At 42.1% G+C, this 24,126-nt stretch overlaps 1 protein-coding gene across 5 annotated transcripts in view; it reads right to left on the bottom strand.

Annotated features, from left to right (window-relative positions):
• The window catches only part of ERICH1 (glutamate rich 1), an 83,433-nt gene that overhangs the window by 11,336 nt on the left and 47,971 nt on the right, over nucleotides 1-24,126 (bottom strand). For 2 of the 5 annotated variants that reach the window (XM_079142915.1, XM_079142913.1), the window contains exons 4-6: nucleotides 7,314-7,778; nucleotides 4,579-4,773; nucleotides 554-982 (exon numbers count right to left, since the gene is read on the bottom strand). In XM_079142915.1, the coding sequence (XP_078999041.1) occupies nucleotides 909-982; nucleotides 4,579-4,773; nucleotides 7,314-7,778 (734 nt within the window). In that variant the 3' untranslated portion in view covers nucleotides 554-908. Of the gene's footprint in view, nucleotides 1-553; nucleotides 983-4,578; nucleotides 4,774-7,313; nucleotides 7,779-24,126 lie in introns of those variants that run through there. The other 3 variants (XM_079142916.1, XM_079142917.1, XM_079142914.1) reach the window with 3 other exon arrangements.

The following is a 24,126-nucleotide window of genomic DNA, read 5'->3' on the forward strand; positions in this document are numbered from 1 at the left end:
ATGATCACACAAATGGTATGCCTTTACTCCACGTACAGAGAATCAACATGTATCCCATTTGTTTACAATAAAAAAGAAAATATAATAAAAATGTAAAAAAAAAAAAAAAAAAAGATAAGTGGATCTGTAAGACACAGCCTGTGTACAGACACCGAGGAATGTTCTAGCCATAAACAGGAGAGAGTGCTGATGATGCGCGACCTGGCAAAGGGACTCAAGGGACTAGATCATCACCTAGAAGTGACCAAGGTGACATGCATGCCATGCGTACGTTACCACAGAAAACTGTGGTCTCTGTGGACAGAGCCGAGGCCTGGTAAAATGTCACACCATCGCCCGATGGTCTAAACTCAGCAACTGAAACTGGTTACTCTTCCTGTTACAAGAAGAAAGATAAAACAGGAAAAACAGGTTCTTAACTCTCAACTTAGAGAAGAAAGAAAAAAAGAATAATCCTCTATGATCAAACTACTCAAACCAGTTTTTTAATACCTACAAGTCATTCCTAAAACCAAGATTTTCAGATACAAAGTGATGTGAAACTTTTGAAAAATAGAACTTCAATCTATATAGTTTATTTAATAATATGCTCATTTTCAATTTTTATAGGAACTAGAAAGACAATCAAGTTTTATGAAGTAACTCAAGACATATGTAACTGCAAATAAGAAATTTCAATTTTATCCCAATTTCTCATTTAAAGTCTCAAATGTCATCTTACCCATTCTATACAAGCATAGGAATAAATAATATGGCAAAAATGTCTTTGGAGTTCTCAGGACTTGAGTTACAAAGAAAATACCAAGAGTTTAATCTTCTTTGTATATAAGAATTAACTCTTAGCCCATTTTGTATTGTATTTTCATTTCTGGTTAAATACTAGCTCTTCTTAAAGTGGTACACTGATTTCATTCAATGTCTTTCTCAGGAAAGATGTGTGTGATCCAGTAATTAAAGAAAGCGGAGATTACTCTGGCATGGTCTGAAAGGCAAAAAACAAAACAAAACAAAGTATAAAATAGAGCTGAAGCAAAAAGATAAATCATTAATTATTACTGTGTAGTTATTAGCCTTTAGGCCTAAAATATATCCTGAAATAATCTGATTAAATGCAACCTTGGTGCACAACCTATAAATCACACATTATGCAACAAACACAGAATTGGTTCTGAATGTCTGTGTTCTACTGGGGCCCTCAAGTTCTATTGGACCTAAACTTCATGCTATCACAGTATTAGAGGGTTAGAATCCAGTGTGAAATAAAACCATATGCAAATTGAAATCACAAGGAGATAGAAGTTCATATCAAAAGTGAACAAGTAAGAGAAAATTAGAAGTAGAATCCTAAGGGAGACAAGATGGTCTGTACAGAATTCACTTTCATGAAGCCTGATATTATGTACCAGGATAGCTAGAGCAAATGGTCAAGGAGACCAAGCAAGAAATCACCTGCGGGTCCTTCCATTGCTTCCCGGGAGAGCTGTAGCTCTGATGAAGACTTTCTTTGAATATCAGGCTTCACAATTTGCAGAGACTCTAGAATCTAGTTCATGATACTTTTACCACTTCTAAAGTCACCAGCCACAGAGGCTGCACAAACCCCGAGGGTACAGGTACAAGGAGCTACTCCCTGGGGCTAGTCAGGGCCTGGGTTGCCCTTGGAGTTGTCCACTACTGCTGACGTGGATGCTTCACTTACAAACCAGATTGGATCCCAAGACCTGGTGCTGTGAGGAGAGAGAGTCAACCTGACCACTTTACAGGAGCCACTTCAAGATCCTCCCAAGGCTGAAGCTCTTCTGACCAAGAGCAAGGTGCCTGAGCAGGCCTCCTTTCCTCACAGTCCGGGTGGCAAAACCTCACTTCCACACTGAGGACTAAAGGAGGATCGAATGCAGAAACTCCTTCAGTGTGTCTCAGTGCCTGCCTGTGACAGCAGCTCAGCTAACGGCAGCTCTGACTTGAAAGTGTACCTGTGACAGTGTTACATGCAAGCTTGAGATCGTTCTGTCACTGAGCACTGGCCTGTCCCAGTGCTGCAAAAGCACATGAACTGGGCTTAGAAATGAGTGAAGTAGGACACATGACAGGCAGAAAACATTTCGTACCTGAGTTAAATGTTATCCCTACAGATAAGATACTCATTAGATTTCATGAACTAGTTTTATGAGAAAGAAAACTTAATTCTAAAGAGTTGTAGAGGCCAAATCAGCATCAGACAAATCTGATTTTTGAAAACAAAGTTTGATCATTTATAAAATTTTATTTTACAAAACAGCTCAAAATAGAAAAACTAAGTTCCTCCTACCACCTGCTCAAGGGGACTCCACCAAACAGAGATAGTAGTTTCGTCAGCTGCTTAAAGAAAACGTGTCGTGGACAAAAACCTGCCCAGTGATTTTAATATTGGAGATTCTCTGACTCCCCAGCAGCCGCCCAGACTCCATGCATTTCAGGATGCTGCACAAGAGTCTTGAGTATAAGAAACAGATTTAAAGAATGGAAATTTCAAATTTTAAGTTGTTTATTTTCATCTCATAAAAATTTCATATTAGTTTAACTCAATAAAACTGCCCATTTATATATGAGATACAACTTTACAACAGAAATTTTTGGTTGTTGAATGTTACATATGTTAAAGACTTAAGAGCAGGCCTGACAGTCAACCAAAATCACAGGAGGGCTGGCCCGTGAGTCAAGGGCCTTGGTCTTACATGAACATGCCAAGTTCTGGTGCTTCACACAGGATCCCACTCCCAAGGCGCACTCCTCTTGGCCTCCTTCCTTCTGTGCGCGTGGGTCCACGGGCAGTCACAGCCTGCTGTTCTTCCCACCTGCCTCCTTTTAAAGAGTCTCATTCCTGTTTTCCCTTGCAGCCAACTCCCCTGGCAGGTCATCTTTGCGCCCTGTCTCTTCTGACTGCCTCATCCCTCACTAAGGACGTCTTTGCCACTGAGGCTCCTCTGCTCTGTCCAGGTGAGCACCACCCTCACCTGGATGTCCCTATCTGGGTCTCCTGACAGGGCTACCTCATACGAAACCTGCTACTTCTTTGTTGCTACCTGTTTTTCCCATAGGCTAAGGCCAAAACACCCACCTGTCCTCCCACATCCCATACCCAGTCAGTCAGCAGATCCCACTGGCTCTCCCTACATGATTTGTCTGGACATTGGCCACACCTGTCCTTGGAGCTACTTCACTCTGGCCCATGTTGTGGTCAGCTCTCACCAGGGCCATTATCACAGCATCCCTCACCCCTGGTTTTGGCTCCTGCTCCCTCATTCCAGCAGCCCAGAGACCTGACACTAAGTCTTCTAGAAACTTCCTGTTTCTCTCTGAATAAAGACTGACACATTACCCTGAGCCCAAGGCTGGTCACCTCCCCCTTGTCTTCTGCTCCACCCTGTGTCCTGGGTGGGCCTCCTCACCATTCCTGACCCATGGCTCCTGTTTGCTTCTAACACGTGGGGCTACTCCAGGCTCAGTCTACCCTTGGCTACAAGAATATCTGCCTCCTGCTCTGTGTCTTCCTTCTTCATATCAGCCTCTTACCTATGAGAACTGCTAGGAATTTTATTTAACTATCTGACTCATTTTGTCTTTCCCACTAGGATACAAGTCCCTAGGAGCAGAGCCTTTATCTGCCTTCTTCAGTGTTGACCCCTATGACCTATGACCCCACACAGGAGGGTGCGAGAGACTCTGTTCCTCTACAAAGAAGGAACTCATACACAAGAGGTGGCTCTACTGCTATTCCAACCTAGAGTGACCTCTTCTGCCCCTCGGCCGACGGGTACTGTCCCTGCTACTTGCGTGACTGCCCTCCTGTGATTGCTCCACGGTTCCGTAGCTTGACTCGCTGGCTGGCCTACAGGATGTGAGTCTTGATTTCCGCTGTCTCTGATCATGGAAGCTGGCGTCATCGTGCCCCCTAACCCTCACAGCAACCTGCAGCTCCTCTTACTCATTCACTTGAGTGATTGCCCAGAGCCTCCCAGCACGGGGTGTGTGGGGGTATGTGCTGCTCTATCTGGAGATTTCTATGGTTTAAATATACCCCCCATGGCCTACGTCCCCACACATAGCACGGGGGAGACGTGAGCATAGTTGGTCCAGGCACATGATAGTCTGCATGCAGTGGGTCCCCAAAAAACACTGGAGAAGCAGACAAAGGAAAAAAATCACCAAATAACCCAACACCCTTTCTCACTGTTGGGGCGAAATAAGGGACCAAGGTCTTTGGTGGATAGAAAAATTTACCTCCTTCAAATACAGAAGAGGAGAAGGAAAAAGGGAAGAAATGAATTCTTCCACTTTTATTTAACCTTAGAAAAACAGGATCTAAGAATTGATAGCTTACAAGTCTGCAAAAGTAGACGGATGTATGTTTCTGCGTATGAGAAATACTTTCACGTCAAGCAGAGGTACGGAAAGTCTATTTCTCCATGGGATTCTATTCTTCCAAACCATACCTGAGTTGTTGTATCTTCTGATCTGTTGCTGTTTTGTGGGTTTTCAGAGGAAAACCTCGACAAGTGTGCTGGAGCAGTATAATGAATAAAACAGTGCAGTACTCACCAGGGGGCATCAGGCAGTGTTCTGGGAACGCTTCCAGAGCGCGCCTCAATCGCTCAGGGTCGTGCAGAAGCAGCAGCGTTCTCATGTGATCCAGAATGAGCACATCTGAGGGAGGCATGCTGTTAGACTCAAGACAGGTGAGCAGCTCTTTAACACTCTCTGTGGAGACAGCAGAATCTGCGGCTCGGGAAACACCTGGAGGAAGTCAGCATCGCTAAGAAACACAGTTTTAGTTTTGTTTCTATAAACTCAAGACAAATTTTTATCTCTTAAAGAAGCCTCCAACATACATTACACCTAGGATGAGACTCTGGAATATAGGAAGCTATATTCCTAGAATATAGAGAATCAGAGAACTCTGACAAATGAACAAAGTTAAGACAAGGCCACTGTTTTAAGAATAATGGAAACCTGGATCTGTTTTTACGTCTGATTTTTAAAAACACCTTCCAAGTACGAAATGAAACTCTGTCATGAACACCAGGCAATGAAACTAAGTTCTCCACGGCCATGCCATGTCTTTAAAAAACAGAGCAAGACCACTGACCATTTATGTTAACCAAGGAAAACCATTTGCACAGAATCTATTTCATTCTACTTTTTTTCTTTTCTTTTTCTTTCTTTTTTTTTTGGTGCTGGGGATGGAACCCAGAGCCTTGGGCTTGTGAGGCAAGCACTCTACCACCTGAGCTGTCTCCCAGCCCTGCACAGGCTCTAGCTTCTCTTTTTTCTGCTGAAGGTACACAGTTGGTTCAGGTGTTCTTCTTATGAGGATGATGTGTCCTTCCTCTGGTTATTTCTGAGATTCTATCACTGAGATTCAGCAGTTGGACTACAATGTGCTCAGGTGTAGTGTTGTTTGAGTCCAAAGAATCTCCTCATTCTCTGTGTCTTTTATCATTTTGGAAAATCCCACTACCCTCTCTAGATACAGCTCCTGCTTGGTCCTTCCTTCTCTACCTTGGACTCCAGCTACGTGGGTGTCAGACCTCATTATGTCCACGTGGGTTAGTCTTTTTTTATGTTTTCCATCCTGACACCTTCATCCTGGGGACTTTCTTTGACCTCTCCCTCCAGTTGCTAATTCTCTTTTATGCTGAATCTAATCTGTTGTTTAAACTCACCTTTTAATTATGAATTTCAGTTGTTATATTTCTCAGGTCTAGAATTTCCATTTGATTGTGTTGTTATTGTTCCATGTTTTCCATCTTTTTACTTGAACATCTTAATTAAAGTTATTTTTGGTCTTCTGACAGCATCACTATCACCCTCTCTACTACTCTCTAGGTGTGTTTTTTTTCGTTATATGGTCCTGTCTCTTGGCATGCTGGTAAATGCTCAGTGAAAAATCACAGAGGTCTTGGATAATATTTTCCCCCAGAAAGGGCTCAGCCTTTGCTATGCAAAGAGAGAGGGGTGGGTCAGTATGACCCATCAAAGATGGGACCTACGACAGGATAGGATGCACGTCTGCTCTGCCTGGCTCTGAGGGACAGCCTGTGGAGCCACACTCAAGCATGGAGTGAGCTCTCGTATGCTCAAATTCTCGAGATTACCCAGAGGTCCTCTGTCACTGGCTTCTTACCTTCCACCTCCAGCTTCAGAATTTGGGAAAGGTTTTCAGGGAAACTATCAGTGTTGGGTTCTATTCTCTGACCTCTTTTCTCACTAGTTGCTGAACTCTCTACTTTGACAAACACTCTACTGGTTTGTCTGCCTCTTAGGGCTACACTGGATCCTTCTCCCAAACCCTCACCCAGTGCCCGACACCCAAGAAGTGGCAACTACCTGAAGGAAAGGTGGTCATGGATGTTGGCTCACCTCCCCAGGTGGTATCCGGGATTGTGTCTTCTTAGAGTTGGTTTACTCAGAAGTTTTTGTACTATTTCAACGGATTTTTAAAATTTTAACCTGGCTTTTCTACTTCTTCTTCTTGACCCAACTACTGGTCTGCCACGAGCTCCTCTATCATATACAGAATGAAAAACCTACTGAGATCTCTAGAATCCTACTTCTAACTTTGCAGCATATTAACTAGTAAACTACTGACAAACAGGCTGAAGAGGAAAGGGTGAATGTCATCTGCAACCAGCTTCCTGGTTAAAACTCTTCTATTTAATGGTATTTTTCATCATTGTTTAAATACGCTATCAATACAAATGTTTACCCAAAAATGTTCATCGGGCTGGGAGATCGCTCGGCTGGTAGAGTGCTGGCCTCACCAGCACAAGGCCCTGGGTTCTGGGTTCAATCCCCAGAACCTCAAAAAAAAAAGTTTATTGAAAATAAATGAGTAATTTACATTTGAAAGAGCAGACAAATGTGTCCTAAGGAGAGAGCTGTGCTTCTTTTACTTTTCTAATAGCTTACGAACAAACAGAAAATCAAAATCTCCGAACTGGATTTATCTTTATTTAGAAAAACACTAGTTAATGTCAATGCTTCCAAAACCTGATTCTGGAGGAGTGAAGAGCATGAGCCCACCCACGTCTGGACTCAGCCCCTGCACTGGCTGTGCTGCTGCTCTGTGTGATTCTCTTCAGACCACGAGGAGAAACAGCACAGCACAGTAATGTGCTAGTTCTGCTCTCTGATGGAAAGAATGCAAATGTTCTGAGTTTCCCCTTGAAACTAATTATTTACTTTGAATATTTTAATGCATTTTACATTGGAAATGTTTAAATATTTTACTATTTTTTTTTTTTTTATTCAAAGGAAAGCAGGAAAAAGCATACCATCATAAAAATAAATTTCTTGTGTTGACTTCAGAAAGTTCAGGATGCCCTCTGCTTTTCGACTGTTAATCTCAGTATCTTCCTGGGTGGTGGCTGCATCCTCTTCCCCGCTGGCCTCTACTGAGGTGGCCTCCTTGCTGTCTTGAACTCCTTCAGCAGTATGCCTCAGGTCTCCCTGCTCACTGCTGCTCTCCTCAGGCTGGTACATGAAGCTGACTCCAGAGGCCTTGGTTACTAAGCCAGCTGCTTTCCTCCTTCTAATTTGCTGCTTCTTTTTTAGCTTCCTTTTCTTATTTTTGCTCATTATGAGGCCATCTGTGGGCTGTGGCTGTAATTCTTGTAATAGATTCTGCTGTTTCTCTAATTCTGCTAGTTCTATATGAACATTATTAGGATTTTTAAAATTTTTCTTTGATTTATGCTTTCTAATTCTTCTCCTTTTTGATTGACCATGATGATCCTGATCTGTTTAAAAAAATTCACATACAACAATTCTCAGTATACTTGAACATAACCAACACACTAGGTTAGCTGGCCTGGTGGTGCACACCCGTAATACTGGTGACTTAAGGCTAAGGCAGGAGAATGCAAATTCAACGATAGCCTGGGCAGTTCAGGGAGACCCTGTTTCAAAATAAAAAGTAAAAAGGACTAGAATGTAGTTCAGTGGGGGAGAGCCCCTGGGTTTAATCCCTAGTACCAAAAAACAACGAAACACAACACAACACTATTAGGTCAAATCAATGCTCCATTGGGATTTTGTAATTTTAGTAGAAAAGGAATCTAAACTATTTACTTCTGATTCTCAACCTTTCCTCACAGTAATTATGTTACCAAAGATCCCGGGACTGAGCAGTCTACATATTGCCCCCCTAAAACAAAGGCACATATAGACATACACAGCTGTTACGATTATGACATCTAGAATGTTTTTAGGGATAGAAGAGTTGATGTTTTATTGGGTATAAAAATTTCATTCTTATGGCCTTGGGAAAAAAATTTATGAATTTTTAAACTGTTTACATTTTTAAAAAATTCATTCAACTTTTATTTGGAAAAATTAGAAAACAAGCAGTCTATTTTAAAGCTCTTTTCTGCTTTGGTCATCTTCTCAACTCCCTATCTAAGAAAGATAAAAAGTAATTCAATCTAGAACCCTTTTTAGGACCCCCCCACATAAGAGTTTAATTAAATTTGAATTGGAGTTTTCCAAACTTATTTTGGCCCTTTTAAATTATTGATTGATACATTATAATCATACATAACAGTGGAATTCATTTTTGTATATTTGTAAATGAACATAATATGTCAGTTTCAGTCTCTAGTACCTTTTCTTCTTCTTCCCCCCTTCCTCTACTCTATGGGTCTCCTTTCCATTTTAATGAAATTCTCCCTGCCTCCCACCCCCCAGTCCCTTTTCTCTCTACATGAGAGAAAATACAGTACCCTTCACTTTCTGGGTCTGGCTTATTTCACTTAACACAATGCTCTCAAGTTCCATCTGTTTTCCTGAAAATGACATAATTTCCTTCTTTATGGTTCAATAAAATCCTATTTTGCTGGTGTTTTCATTTTACTTTAGTACCTTCTGGGAGTTACTTGTGTACAAGAATAAATTATAAATAATGGAAACTTGCCTATCTGATTCAACAACAGCTCATATTTGAAAAGAAGACTGAGTCTGGGCTTCAGGTAGCAGGATTTGGTACGTAAGTGAAATTGGCCAATGCTGTGCTGATGAATGATTAAGAGTCAGCTTTTTTGGTAGAAAAGCCCTGAGATATACCATTTGCCAATATTCCTCATAAATATTTCCAGTATGGCTGACTGCAAGCTGCCACTGTGACACTACTGAATGGGAAAGAAGGAAAGAACCTCAGTCCCTTGTGCTGGTGGGAGCAACATGTCACCTGATACGGATGCCGGGAGTGGAGAGGACGGAGGGACACACCAGTGGATGGGGTGGGTACAGTGATCAAGATGGCACCCAGTGGCACCAAGAAACACCAGTAAGGAAGAAAAATGGGGATATATCATTCACTGCTCCCATAGGATGGTCTCAGATGAGTAACTGGCGTCGGGATGGTTTATAGATTTAGGCACCAACAATCAAGAGCATATGTGGAAATGAAGAAAACGTGATTTGAAATCCTGTGCATCTCTGCACCCTTGAAGGTCATCAAGTACATGGAGCCAGTCCAAACCATATCCTGTGAAGGCCACTCATGCCTCTCCAGGCCCTGCTTGGGCAGGTCTGCCTCTGCAAAATTTGCTACTGCACTTTGCAGTGGTTTGAGTTTCAGAAAACTCATTTTTAGGAAGTTCTTGTTCAATTTTCCTGAGCCACATCCTACCCCATGACAGATTCTTGTGAGAAATCAAGATTAAGTGATAATTGTAGGACTGGGGATATAGCTTAGTTGGTAGAGTGCTTGCCTCACAAGCATAAGGCCCTGGGTTCAATCCCCAGCATCACCAAAAAAAAAAAAAAAAAAAAAAAAAAAAAAAAAAAAAAAAAAAAAAAAAAATTAAGTAATGTACATGAAATTTGTGAAATATTGTATAAAAGTCAGATATTAGTAGATTGGACAAAAACCTGTTTTCCTATCATTTCTACTGTGTTTGTACTAATTTCCCTTCTGAAATTAGAAAGAATATGTCTAGTTTGTCTCCCATGTTAACTTCTTCAAAGCAGGTCTCACAATCCACCTAAGTTCTCTCAATAACCTCAAAAGGGAGCCACCTGGCCAAGTGCTGAGGGACAAACTTGTGGTCACAATGCACAGTGCTCTTCCTCTGCCTATATGACACAAGTCATTGTGTGCACCCTAACTTCCATCACGTTGACTAAGCAGGCACATCATGCTTAAATACATGAAACACATATTTTAACATCTCATCTCTCTCATCTGACATAGAAGAACCCTCCAGCTTTGTGACACTGTCAGATCACACATCATGTGGTGGGAATGGTGACTAATTCCACTGCTATTTTTGAATGAGAGTTCCCAGTTTTCTCCCGATATACTTAGCAACCGTATCTATGAAACCTACTGCTACCTCAAACTCAGCATAAAGCCAAAACTACTCATAAAATCATGATGAAGAATTATGGTCCAGCACAAAAGCAGTATATGTCATTGCTTTCCTTCAATCACCAGCAAATTTTTTTTTTTTTTGTAGTTGTAGATGGGCAGCATGTCTTTATTTTATTTATTATTTTTTTATGCAGTGCTAAAGATCGAACCCAGTGCCTCATGCATGCTAGGCAAGCACTCTGCCACTGAGTTACTGCCCCAGCAGATTTTTGAATACGGTATTTTTCCATTTCATCTCCAAGTGTGGGAATTGGTGTCAGGGACCTGCTAAGTGCAATTGGAAAATCAATCCTGAGTCTAAACATCTCTGAATAGTTGACCCTTGAGATGGTCTATGTAATTTTAATTCCCCAGGTTCAGTTTAAAAAAGTCAAAAAAATTTTTTGTGGGTGTCTTTTTTTCCGTGAGGTCAGTCCTCCCTGCAGCCCAGCCTGTGGCTGATGCGACCCGCTCACAAGCTGCTCAGCTTTCCTCTGGGAGCAGCAGCTTGAAGGCCACCTGCCCACCCTGCAAGCCAGCCGAGTCCCCAATGCCGGGCCACAGCAGCCCTTTGCTGTAACCCAAGAACCCTGCGGCCTCGGGTCCAACCCTTTTTTAAAGAAAAACATAATTTACTTCATTAATTTGGTTAAAGAATCCATAAGTGTTTCATAACGCCAAAGGAAGCCCAGTGGGGATCAGAGCAGAGCCTTTACACCCACTAAGGAGATCAGCTGGAAGCAGGGCCTGGGATGCGCTCCAGGCTCCTCCTCTGGCTGGGCAAGCTCCTCTGGGCCACCAAGCTCACTGCCAACTTCATCCTTTGCGGCTCCTTTCTCTTTTTAAGTGGTCAGACTGTATTATAAACTGTTGTCCTATTGAGAATGATTATACTAATTATTTATTTTAAAAAGACTATAAAACAGACTTCAAAAAGTGGACAAGGCAAAAGTGCTCTAAGAACAATGTTTACCAAAATTTCTCATATAAATAAATGTGTGTGGGTGCTTTTGAAAAGGAAAACAGCATTTGTTTATTTTTATTATTTAAAAAATTATTTTTAGAAATTTCTATTATTTTACTCTTATTATTATTTTAATACTCTTTTAAAAAGAGTAAAATCATTGGAGAGTTCAGATCCTAGAACTTAGAACTCACACTCAAATAGTAAATTACACACACTGCTCTTCAAAAGTAACATCTCAGAAATACTCAGCTTCCAGGATAAAAGAATGCAAGCAAAAGTGACTCCACTGTAATCTGTAGGTTAAAGTCCAATGAGTCTATTTCTAAGCTAAGACGTGGTATTTCTCCTTCTACGAGGACAAAGTGATAAGAACACTTGTACTGAGCAAGAGCAAGTGAGTACAGAAAGGCAACAACATTTGATTAAACACCAAAGTCTGTTCAAAAACAGTGCAGTAGAGAGGATAAAATAAATAGAAATGAAAGATACCATTTTATGATTTACATAAATTAATTAAATTTCCATTCTTAAAGAAATGCTTACCTCAGTGATACAATGCTATTCACTTCTTGATGAGTAAATACTGACTTGGAGGCCATAGGGATGGTCCAGAAAATGAGAATAGACAACATGCTACATATCCTGACCATGAAAGATGAGGAGATGACCCTACACAGAAAGAGTGACCCTCCATCCCACCCAGTATTGCTGGAAGCTTGGTCCTTGTCCCCCATGTCAATCCAACAATGAGGACGTGGTGTTGAGAAAAAGGAAAGAGGTTTATTGCTTTGCAAGCAAAGGAGAAACAGGGAACTCCTGTCCCAGAGGCTGTGATTTTGCCCGTCAGCAGGAACAGGGGGCTTTAAAAGAGGTGATTCAAAGGCTGCATTCCACGTGTTCTCTGTTGGAGTTGTAATTCACTTGTTAATTTGGGAGACAGTCCTTTCTGGGATCTTCTGGTACCATGCCTGAAGTCTGGATTACTTGGTTCCTATGGTGGGTGTGGCTCAGGGACAGATAACTCTGCCTAGGGTGGGGAAGAAAGGTGATCCTGCTGCCCCTGAGATTAGGGAGGGGGAGAGATCAGGGAGGAGCAGGGAGAGAGGAAGAGGAAAAGAAAGAAACGTGTCCATTTTAAAATTTAGTTGCAATGCCAAAGCAGCAAGAATCATATTCAAAGCAGAAAGTGAACCACTGTTACAATCCTCATGCTCATCCTCAACTTGCCAGCTTGGAGTACATCTTTTTTTGCGTACTGGGCAGTGAAGTCAGGGGTGCTCTACCACTGAGCTATATCCCCAGCCCTTTTGTAAAAACGTTTAAGACAGGTTCTTGCTGGGTTACCCAGGCTGACCTTGAACTTGTGATCATCCTGCCTCACCTGCCCATCACCGGGATTACAGGTGTGTGCTACCACACCTGCACTGGTTTGTAAAGTACTGCCTTGTTGAATTTCTAAGTTGTTCTCTATCAGTTCTCAGTGATTTCCCAGTTGGACTCTGGAGGATGGATGGATAGACACGTGGAAGGGAGGGGAAAAAAGCAAAAAGAAAAAGTTTGATGCCCAATGACCTAGAGATAAACTCAAGTTGTTTTTACGAGTGTGAGCTCCTCTGCCTTGTCAAGACTTCAGCTTTATCCTTTCTCAGTCCAGCTGCGTCCAGCTGTCTGTAACCCTCCCAACCCTTCCCCACAGGTCGCCATCATCCCACCAGCCTCGCTCCTGATCAGCTTCTCCATCGACGTGGGCACCATCTCCTCCGCCTGCCCCTCTTCCACACACCTGATCCCTGCCTCCCCCAGCTCCACTCACTGATAATCGTTCCATTGCTCTCCTGCCTGCCCATGGGGAAGAACACGAGTACTTGGGTAATTTACTATCCACACTGGACAACATCAAGGGTGATACCGTGCGGAGTCTTCTTGAGAGTGAGAGATGGGTAGACAGGGTGGTTAGGGCGCTTTCATCATGTTGGAACAGGGGTGTATAACAGGGAGATGTTTGGCTCCAGTGTATGTAGGTTCTAGCACCAGTTTGGGATGCGGTGACCAAGGCCTCAGCTCCATGGGTTGTGCTGCATGCTCCTGGTAGAGCCCTGAGTAGGTTGAGTCATGCAGCTCCAAACAGAGGTCCAGGTTCTGGCCCTAGAGTCCCTTGGCTCCACCCACTCTGTAGGGCAGACACTCCTGACTGCCCTGCAGCTTCCCGAGTGCTTGTTTTAACTCTCCCCACTCCCATCCCATCCATGCTGGGGTTGAACCCAGCGTCTTGCACCTGCTAGGCAAGCACTCTACCACTGAACTACCCTCCTCTCCCAGCTTCTTAAGTTTTGCCAATGGGCTCAAGAAGTCATGAAGGAAAGAAAAGTAAAGCAGGCTCAGCTTTTTAGATGCCAGGAAGGTCACTGCAGACACCAGAGTCAGAGAAAAAGGACAACTGTAGCTTTATCTAAACAGCTTTGAAGCCCCTTCCTAGTTCTTCCTCCTACTAGACCCAGCCCTCAGACATAGGTGACCTTGTGAAGCAGCCTAACACTGACTTACATCTCCTGGCTCCCTTCTCAAGTGACTCACTCCAAACTCTGGCTCACAGTGTGTCTAAGTTTACGATTCAATTCTTCACACCAAGAAAATCAAAGCCGTAGGAAAATGCACACATGAAAAGCAGGAATGGTAATTCATACAGAGGTCTGACTACAATCTGAGAAGCACACAGTTTGAAAAGTCACCATTCCTAAAACATACCTGTCAAACATGCTGATTTTAAAAATAATCTAAATTTGTCAAGATTCTCTTAGATATTATTCAGCACTTACATGCTGATGAAATGCTGAAGTAGGAATAGATACCCAAAATAGCTAGTCTTTAGAATATTCTAATTCCCATAGATGTAGCATGTTACATTACAACAGGCTCCAGTTACCAGGTACAATTTAGCTTTCAGTTCCCAAAGATATTGAAAAAATAAATGGAATCTTAATATTATGAAAAAAGGAATTGGGTTAAAACACAGTCTAGACACTGACTTTTTCATGATTTTCATGATTTAAAATGCCTGGTAGTAATTAGAAACCATCACAGGAAAGATTGATTTTGTTCTCGTAAGTGAAAATGTACATATCTGTTGATAAGCTAAATATTTATTTTATGAATACTTAATATGTATGTAGTCAAATATACATTTATTTTTAAAAAGATTAGTTCCTCTCAGACACTTCACAAAAAAAAATCAACGAATATATGAAAAAATGTTTAACATCTCTAGCAATTAGAGAAATGCAAATCAAAACTAAGATTTCATCTCACTCCAATCAGAATGGCAATTATCAATAACACAAGTAAAAATAAAATGTTGGCATGAATGTGGGGAAACAGGTACACTCATACATTGTTGGTGGGACTGCAACCATACAGAAAGTGGTATGGAGATTCCTCAGAAACCTTGGAATGGAACCACCATTTGATCCCACTCCTTGGTTTATACCCAAAGAACTTAAAATCAGCATACTACAGTGACACAGTGACACACATCAATGTTTAATAGTAGCTCAATTCACAATAGTCAAACTATGGAACCAACCTAGATGCCTTTCAATAGATGAATGGATCAAGAAAATGTGGTGTATATATACACAATGGAATATTATTCAGTCTTGAAGAAGAATGAAATGATGGCATCTGTTGGTAAATGGATGGAGCTAGAGAATATCATGGTAAGCGAAATAAAACAATCCCCCAAAACCAAAGGCTGAATGTTTTCTCTGATATGTGGGTGCTAATTCACAATAAGGTGGGGGAGAGAGAAAAATAGAGGTACTTTGGATTAGGTAAAGGGGAGTGAAGGGAGGGGAGGGGGAATGTGAGTAGGAAGGGTAAGAGAATTAACTGGATATTATCATCCTGTGCACATGTATGGCTACACAACCGGTGTGATTCCACAACACGCAGGACCAGAAGACTGAGAAGTCATACTCCATTTATGTATGATCATCAAAATGCATCCTGTCATGTATAACTTATTAGAACAAAAAAAATGCAAACCGTAGCGTCGAGTCCAGTCAGAGTCCGACCAGGAGAGCCTCTGGGTAAAGGTGCCTGGGTGCCATGCTGGGTCTCTGTGCAGTCCTGGAGCAGAGGAGGCCATGGTCCCAGGAACCTGGCGTACTCAAGAGTGATGGCAACCAAGCTCTCAGGACTACAATTGTTCAGGGCCTGTGCTCTCAACTCTCCAGAACAATTCCAAGAGGAACCCATTTCTGTAAGGGTGTGGCTGGATTTTATGGTGCCTTTATATCGTCATCAATAATTAGGCATAAAGTGGGCCCCAATGCTCCCAGTGTTAGATGTTAGGCTGACAGACTGCATTTTTTTGTCTTGTTCTGGGGAAAAGACCTGACTAATTAGTCTGAAGAAAGACTGTTTTAATATTTCGTGCTTGTGTTGGACTCTCATGTTCCACTTTTTGATTTTCATACAGATGTCAGACACGGTTTACTGTACGAAAATCTAACTGTTCTAAATTTATGATTGGTACCTTCTCATATCTAAAACAGTGGCTTAGAAAGTATTTCTCTAAAGAGCATATTCCTATAAGGTAAATAGCTTGGATTTAGATTCCAAAGAAATAGACATGGCGACAGGATAATCCCTTGCACTCTGAAAGTCAAAAGCAAAAACTGCTTGTTTATCTTCTTCATAAATACAAGCCAATTGTCTTTTGGAGCTCAAAGTAGTAGCTACCTGTGACCCACTGAAATTACAGCTCAGCAATCACTCTCTCACTAGGCTCATGAGATTAATTTAGATAGGAATACTGGGTCCCCATGATTCTACCGAGAGTCCTTGAGCAGTGAAGGAATTGATCTATGTCACACAGCAGTGGCTTCTACAACCCCAAACAATGCAGAGTCCCAGGATTACTAGGAACCCAGGAGTCACGGACCAAGGTGGGCAAGAGAACCACCTGGTGGAAGTGGAGTACAAAGTCATCAGAATATTGTCAGTGCTCTGCAAGGGGAAGGGATTTATCAACTTGTCTAACTCACTGGTGTTTCTGAGTAGACTGTGATTACCTGAGATTTAAGGACTGACTGAAAATGTAAATGTAATGGAATTTACACAGAAAACTCACAGACTCATACTGCTTCCCTGTTTCAGGATTCAGCAGTTTTATGTGAATCCTTCTACCACAGTCCTATTTCTATACTGTGTCCATGTTGATATAATAACCATATAAACTTTTCCCATGTCAGAAAAACTTTCCTCTCATATTTCATGAATAATTATAAGAACAAGGAACAGACAGAGATAAAGGTTTTATATAAATTGCACGGGAAATCACATGCAACCAGTCAACATCCCTATAACATGTGAGAATCAGGTAGGCCTGAGGGAACAACGTAAGTCCTGTTCAACAAAATGTGAATCTGGTTGAGGGAAACTGCCCTCAGACGGTGCTCCCAGACCACAGAACCACTTACTTTAAGTCTGCAGAAGGCGATTTGCTGAGGCAGCCATTCTTCAGTGGGCACTCTCTTGCCCCTAGTACTTGCTAGGAGCTGGAGACACGATCGGGAAAGAGACCTTCATGGGTTCTGTCCTCGGGGCTCCAAGTTTCACCAGGTCCCTCCTGTCTGGCCTGCTGCCTTGTTTGTGCCTGTCATGTGCTTCTGCTCAGCTCCTCACCCTTCTGTTGTCTCTCTCCTTGTTCTTTTACTTTTTTCTCTCTCTCTCTCAGCTCAAAACCCTTGTTATGCAGATCAGAAAAAGAAGATCCAGATGGCTGATAGGTAAGTGAGATGGGAAAACATCTGGATTCTGGTACGTTCTCCCATTTCACTCTGCGGACTCCCAGACTCCTGCTGTCAGTAGCCACAGGACAGGCCTCTTTGTCAAAGGGCTTTGTTTGCTCAGATGACTAGCAGTTCTGTGGATGACCAGGCTCGATGACCACACAACCAATGAAGCCTTGTGTGTGAAGGGCTGACACTGAGAAGTGCTGCAGGCGTGTTCTCATTTGACTTGGACCCATGACTTCTGAATTGAAGATAAACTTAAATCTCACTTTATTCAGGGGTTTTAAAGTTCTGCCGTGGAGAATGTAATGGGCCCTGAGAAACCCAGATTAGTTCTCATTCTTTCCTTAAGACCTCCGTTTTCCCCTCTGGACTATGCTGGCATTTTCTAACATCCTACAGATCTTTCTTCCTTCAAAATTAGGATTATCACTGCGATCATTTTTCCATACCTAAGTCTCTCTTTAGCTTTAGGCAATTTGCATATTATTTTAAAAATAACCTCCTGACTTCTCACAATTTTCTTATTGTGGAACCTCTACAAGTTGAATACACGTTAACCAGCATCAAATAAAAATACTCATAGATCACTCCAGTGAGATCTAGAAATGGTATGAATGTTACTCTAATCTAAATATCTTATGAGTATGTGCTAACAATACTTCTCCATTTTCCTGCTTTAGAATAGGTAACTATGATTTAAGAAAACAGGCAGCAATCAGAACAAATGTGTCCTTTTTGATTCTAACCCTTTCTCCTTCCTTCCTCCTTGTCTCAGCAGGTTTAAAAAAGTATGTTTGTTATCAGAGTCCACTGATAAGTTATTTCAAAATTAACATCTGACATCCTGTACCCACACAATCTATTGTTTGTGACCATTTTTATTAATTGTACATTAATTCTATTAATAATAGAATTCAGGGGCTGGGTTGTGGCTCAGTGGCAGAGCACCTGCCTAGCATGTGTGAGGCACTGGGTTTGATCCTCAACACCACATAAAAATAAATAAATAAAATAAAGGCATTGTGTCTATTTACAACTAAAAAATATTTTTAAAAAATTTTTAAAAATAAAATTCAGTATGATATTTCTATATTTACATACAACATGCATATGTACTTGTTTGCAATTTGTTTTTCTCAGGTATTTTTTATTGGTGCATTATAATTCTTCATAATGATGGAATCTGTTGCTATATATTTGTACATGCACACAATTTAATAATAAAATTTCACCAGTGCATGTGTCCCCAGTATTTTCCCTCTTTCCTGTCTTCCCTCTACCTGGTCCCTTTCACCTACTCTACTGATCTCACTTGTATTTTCATGAGATCTTTCCCAACCTTTATTTTCCTTTTTCTTCTCTAGCTTCCACATATGAGAGAAAACTTATGGCCCTTGACTTCCTGAGTTTGGCTTATTTCCTTTAACATAATGTTCCCAAGTTCCATTCATTTTCCTACAAATTAAATAATTTCATTCTTTAAAATTTTTTTTGTAGTTGTAGATGGACATTATAACTTTATTTTATTTTTTAAATGTGGTGCTAAGGATCAAATCCAGTGCCTGACACGTGCTAGGCAAGCACTCTGCCACTGAGTTACAGCCCACCCAGCCCCAATTTCATTCTTATGGCAGAATAAAACTCCATTGTGAAGATATACCACATTTTCTTTATCCATTTATCCACTAACGGACACCTGGGCTCATTTCGTAGATTTGGCCATGTGAATTGTGTTGCTATAAACATGGGTATGCATGTATCACTATCATATGTTCACTTTGATTCTTTAGGATAAATACCAAGGAGCGATATAGTCGGGTTACATGGTGGTTCCATTTCTGCTTCTTTGAGGAACTTCCATACTGATTTCCATAGTGGTTGGACTAATACACAATCCACAAATAGTGCATTTATTGTTGTTTGTATTCTTGATAGCTGCCATTCTACCTGGAGTGAGAGGAAATCTCAGTATAATTTTTTTGGGGGGCGTTATACCAGGGATTTAACTCAGGGGCACTTAAAAACTGAGCCACATCCTCAGTCCCATTTTTGTATTTTATTTAGAGACAGAGTCTCACTGAGTTGCTTAGTGCCTCCCTGTTGCCGAGGCGGCTTTGAACTCGCTATCCTCCTGCCTCAGCCTCCTGAGCCACTGGGATCACAGGCGTGAGTCACTGAGTCTGGCTCAGTGTAGTTTTGATTTGAATTTTCCTAATTTCTAAAAATGCTGAACAATTTTTTCACATATTTGTTGGTCATTTGTATTTTCTTCCACAATGTGTCTGTTTAGTTCATTGCATGTTTATTAACTGGGCTTTTTTTTTTTTTTTTGGTGTTAAGTTTTTTAAGTTCTTTATACAGTCTAGATATTAATCCTCTGTCTGCTACTAAAGATTTTTTTCCCATTCTATAGGTTCTCTCTTCACATTGTTTCCTTCACTGTGCAGAAGCTTTTTAATTGGATATCATTCCATTTGTTAATTCCCAGTATTAATACCCAGTCTTCTTTTAATAGAGCATTACAGTTGCACACAGTAGTTGGGTTCATCCTGACAAGATCACACATACATATAGAATCTGACCCACTCTATTTCAGTCCTTGCTCCTCCTTCCCTTCCCCATCTCTCCCCCATGCCCCCATTCCAGTCCATTGATCCTCCCCTTGCTCATTCATTTTCTATTCTTATTGATGCTTTCCACACACAGAGGTGAAATTCCCCGTGGTATATTTATATATGCACGTATTGTGATTTTGTTAAATTCATTCTGCATTTCCTCCCCTTTCCCATCCCTCCTCCCTCTCCCTCAATCTCCTTCCTCTCCTCTGTTTTTTTTTTTTTTTTTTTTTTGGGGGGGGGTACCAGGGATTGAACTCAGGGGCACTAGACCACTGAGCCACATCCACAGCCCTATTTTTCATTTTATTTAGAGATAGGGTCTCACTGAGTTGCTAAGTTCCTTGCTTTTGCTGAGACTCACTTTGAACTTGTGATTCTCTTGCCTCAGCCTCCTAAGACCTGGGATTACAGGTGCTAGCTACCATGCCCAGCTCCATGGATCTTTCCTCTATATGATATCCTATGACTTACTCTTGCTTTTTTCCTTATTTTGCTTTTTAGCTTCCATATATGAGAGAAAACATTTGACCCTTGATTTTCTTATCTGGCATATTTCACTTAGCATGATGTTCTCCAGTTCCATCTGTTTACCAGCAAATGTCATAATTTCATTCTTCAAATGGCTAAATACAACTCCATTGTGTATATATACCACATTTTCTTTATCTACTCATCTGTTGACAGGCATCTGGGCTGATTCCAAAATTTGGCTATTGTGAACTGTGCTGCTATAAACCCTGAAGTGGTTGTATCATTATAGTATGCTGATTTTAATTCTCTTGGACAAAAAATATATCTGGATCATATGGGGATTCCATTCCTAGTTTTTGAGGATCCCCATACTCCTCTCCCCAGTCCGCATAGCCTTTAATCAAACAACACCTAATGCTGTACTAGTTAGCTTCACTGAGACAAGGGAGAATATGGGTACCATGTGTGTGCCAATGAGATGCTGAAGACATAAACACACGACCACATGAAACAGGTCTAGTCTTTTATTTTGCCTTGTTGACAGGTGTGAGGCTGTGGAGGTGAGTGATTAAATGGGGGATGTTTCCATCTGCAGTCCATCACAGCCATCTCACCTAACAACAAGGAAGGACAGGCTTTGGTGGAGTTCAATGTTCTGTCTCACTTTAACACGCTAGTACAACAAGAATGAAAAACTGCTGTCTCTGACTGCCACACCCTGAGCAAGTGTGAACGTAGGAGCACGGCCTGAGCCAGTCCAGGGCTCTACGGGACCTGGCTGTCCCTTATTAGTCATTGCAGCAGTCACTTCAGAATGTTCAGAGCCACGTCTCAAGCTCTGGTGTGTTAGCGAAGATACAAGCTGAACAGCAGCCAAGACAGCATCGATGATATCTGGAAACTCTCTGCCTAGAATGAAAGCCTGATGCTGTCAAAACACATTTAAAGTATAGGTGTCTGACTCTTACGGAATGCATATGGGAACTGAGCATTTAGTTCATGCTTTCAACAGCTTGGAAACTGATACCTATTTCAGCTGGTGCTTGCTATTGGAATAATAACCACAACAACTTTCATACAAATGACTTGGATCCAATGCCTTTGTGGTTTAATCTGAGCACAAAGACCATGTCATGCAGTCAAACACGCTTGTGATTATGAATCAGGAAGAGTACTTAAATGCTATTGTACGAATAATCATTCAACTTAGTTTAGCAAATGCTGACTTAAGATATGCTCTAGCAGGCACTGTGCGCCAGGGCACCTCAGGGAAGGGAAAGTTGGCCACTCTTACATTTATGCAAGTTTTGCAGTACAGCCATTTGATTGGCACAACAAACATGTTTGTAAGTCCAGGATTACTGACTCCATGAGGTAGATAGGGAAACTGAGGTCTGAAGAAGGATCATACAAATAGCACATAAAGAGGGGAGAAGACACATCTTTGTGGGGAAGATGGGTAAGAGGAGTTGATTTGGGAAGGCTGAGGTTTCTCCATAGTGGATGCTGAGCAAAGGCTGGGGAAGCAGGAGGCATAGGGTGGGCAGCAGTCACATGCTGCTGGTTGGCTGAGGTGTGCGTTGCGGGGAGTTCTTCCAAGAAGGCTGCAGTCTGGGCAGCGAGTCTAGAAGGACAAACTAGACTCTCTGCTGAGATCAGATGATGGTGAAGAAAACCCCAAAGGCTTCACTGAGCAGTGCAGAGCTAGGGCAAAAAGGACTAGCATGGCAGTAACTGAGAGGCAGGGTCCTGGGAGCCCAAGGGAGGCACGGGGTGGTGCGAGCTGACCAGGTGCCCAGGGGCCTGGTGCTGAATTCACAGGAATGATAGCAGAAGAAACCTGAAGAGAGAAGCAGAGATGATGAGCCTCACCACAGGCCTACTGGCACTGAATGGGTGTGCTGGGCCTCGCAGCGAGAAGACCCAGGTCAGGAGGCCATAGCAAGGGCAAGGGGGTCATAGTCAGTTCTGCCTCAGTGTCCTGAGATCTGTAGGTGTAGGACCTGGACCCTCTTCCCTTTGCCCTGTCTCAGTTGGGCCTGCTGTGCTTGCTCTGCTAAAGGTTGAGCTGACTGGCCATCCTGCCTCCTCTGCCATGGCAGCACCAGGGATGCTGACCATTCCTACCACAAGAATACTGCTGGGAGGCAGGATAGCCAGAACCTGAGAGTGAGATGTATGTATGTATGTCATTATGGATGTATGCTGTTATTAAATTATTTAGGTGTTAGATATAGTGCTGGGGGGTGGAAAAAGCCACCTAAAACTATGAAACAGAATGGAAGGAAAGATGTGCTGCCCCAGGGAGAAAAGGCTGATGGGCACAAGGGAACACAAGGTATGCAGGGCTTTTAGGGAATCTGAACAGGTTCCTTGCAATATTTTCAGAAGTAGAATAAAAAAACTAGGAATGGCTTATTCTCATCTTTCCCAACTCTGAAGGGTGGTAGCTGATACGCCAAAGCAAGGAGTGTGTTCCAGAGCAAGGAGAGCAAGCCTGGCTGTATGTCCTCACATGGGCATCTGGCACACTCTTTGGGGTAGAGCTTACAGGAAGTGCTGACAGGCAGGTGCATCTCACAGGCATGGGGATGTAGATACTGGAGGAACTATGGCAAGTAGACCAGCCTTGCAGGAGGAAAAAAAGCTTAATTTATTCTGCTGTGTCCATTATGACAGAAGAAGTGGAAGCCCTCCCTGGTGACAGGCCTTGAGGTAGGCACTAGGCTGAGTAACTCAGGGAGTTGTTTGGCTGCTGCTGACATTATAGACACAGTGTCTAGGTAACGCAGGCTCTTCAGTCGCCCACGTCGGAGTCCATGAGGTTCATAAATCTGTTATGATAATAAGAAGGGTGGGCACCATCAGGAAATACAGAGAGTTACTATTGGAAAGTGCCAAACAAAAATGTAGACAGTTACTTAAGACAGTAATAACTAACCGATGTATAGGCTGGTGAAGAGGGCAATTCTAAAGATAATGGAGCTCTTACGAGAAAAACAGTTAAGAGAGTGAGAAGACAACTTGGGAGTTCTAACTTCAGCAGGCAGGCAGGTGGCACCCTGGTTCCTATGGGGCACATGCCTCACCCTGGCACAGTTCTGGCTCTGTGGCACCTGAATGCCACCAGCTGGGATGTGACACTGCCTTTGACTGCCTGAGCAGATCACTGCCAGGGGGGACCATTCACCCCCAGATGCCAAGAGGGCAGCTGGAGCAAAGCAAGAGAAAGATGCAGAGAGTCAAGAACAAGACACAAGGAGAAGGAGAATCCATGTACTATAAAGATGTTTTCTAGATTCACTGAAGAGAATCAATAGGTAATGTAGCAGAAGGTGCTGGATTTAGGTGAATGATATTTCGTTCTGTTTCCTCCTCCTCCTTCTTCTTCTCCTCCTTCTTCTTCTTCTTCTTTTTTAAAGAGGATCATAGCTGGGTGTGGTGGCACATGCCCGTAATCCCAGTGGCTCAGGAGGCTGAGACAGGAGGACTAAGCCAGCTTCAGCAACAGCGAGGTGCTGAGCAACTCAGTGAGACTGTCTCTACATAAAATACGAAATAGGGCTAGAGATGTAGCTCAGTGGTTAAGTGCCCCTGGGTTCAATCCTGGGTACCAAGATACATACATACATACATAAATAAATAAGTAAGGAGGATCTGTGTCATGTTCTCCCCACAAAATATATCTCAAATGGGTCAAATGTTTTGTATGAAATATATAAAAATAAGGTACCACATAATGATGCTTTATATGTTTATCACAACTGCTAATTTTTTGGCTGTAGATGGATACAATACCTTTATTTTATCTATTTATTTTTATGTGGTGCTGAGGATTGAACCCAGTGCCTCACACATGCTAGGCAAGTGCTCTACCACTGA

Source organism: Sciurus vulgaris (assembly GCF_902686455.1).
Source record: "Sciurus vulgaris genome assembly, chromosome: 5".
Taxonomy (NCBI): Eukaryota; Metazoa; Chordata; class Mammalia; order Rodentia; family Sciuridae; genus Sciurus; species Sciurus vulgaris.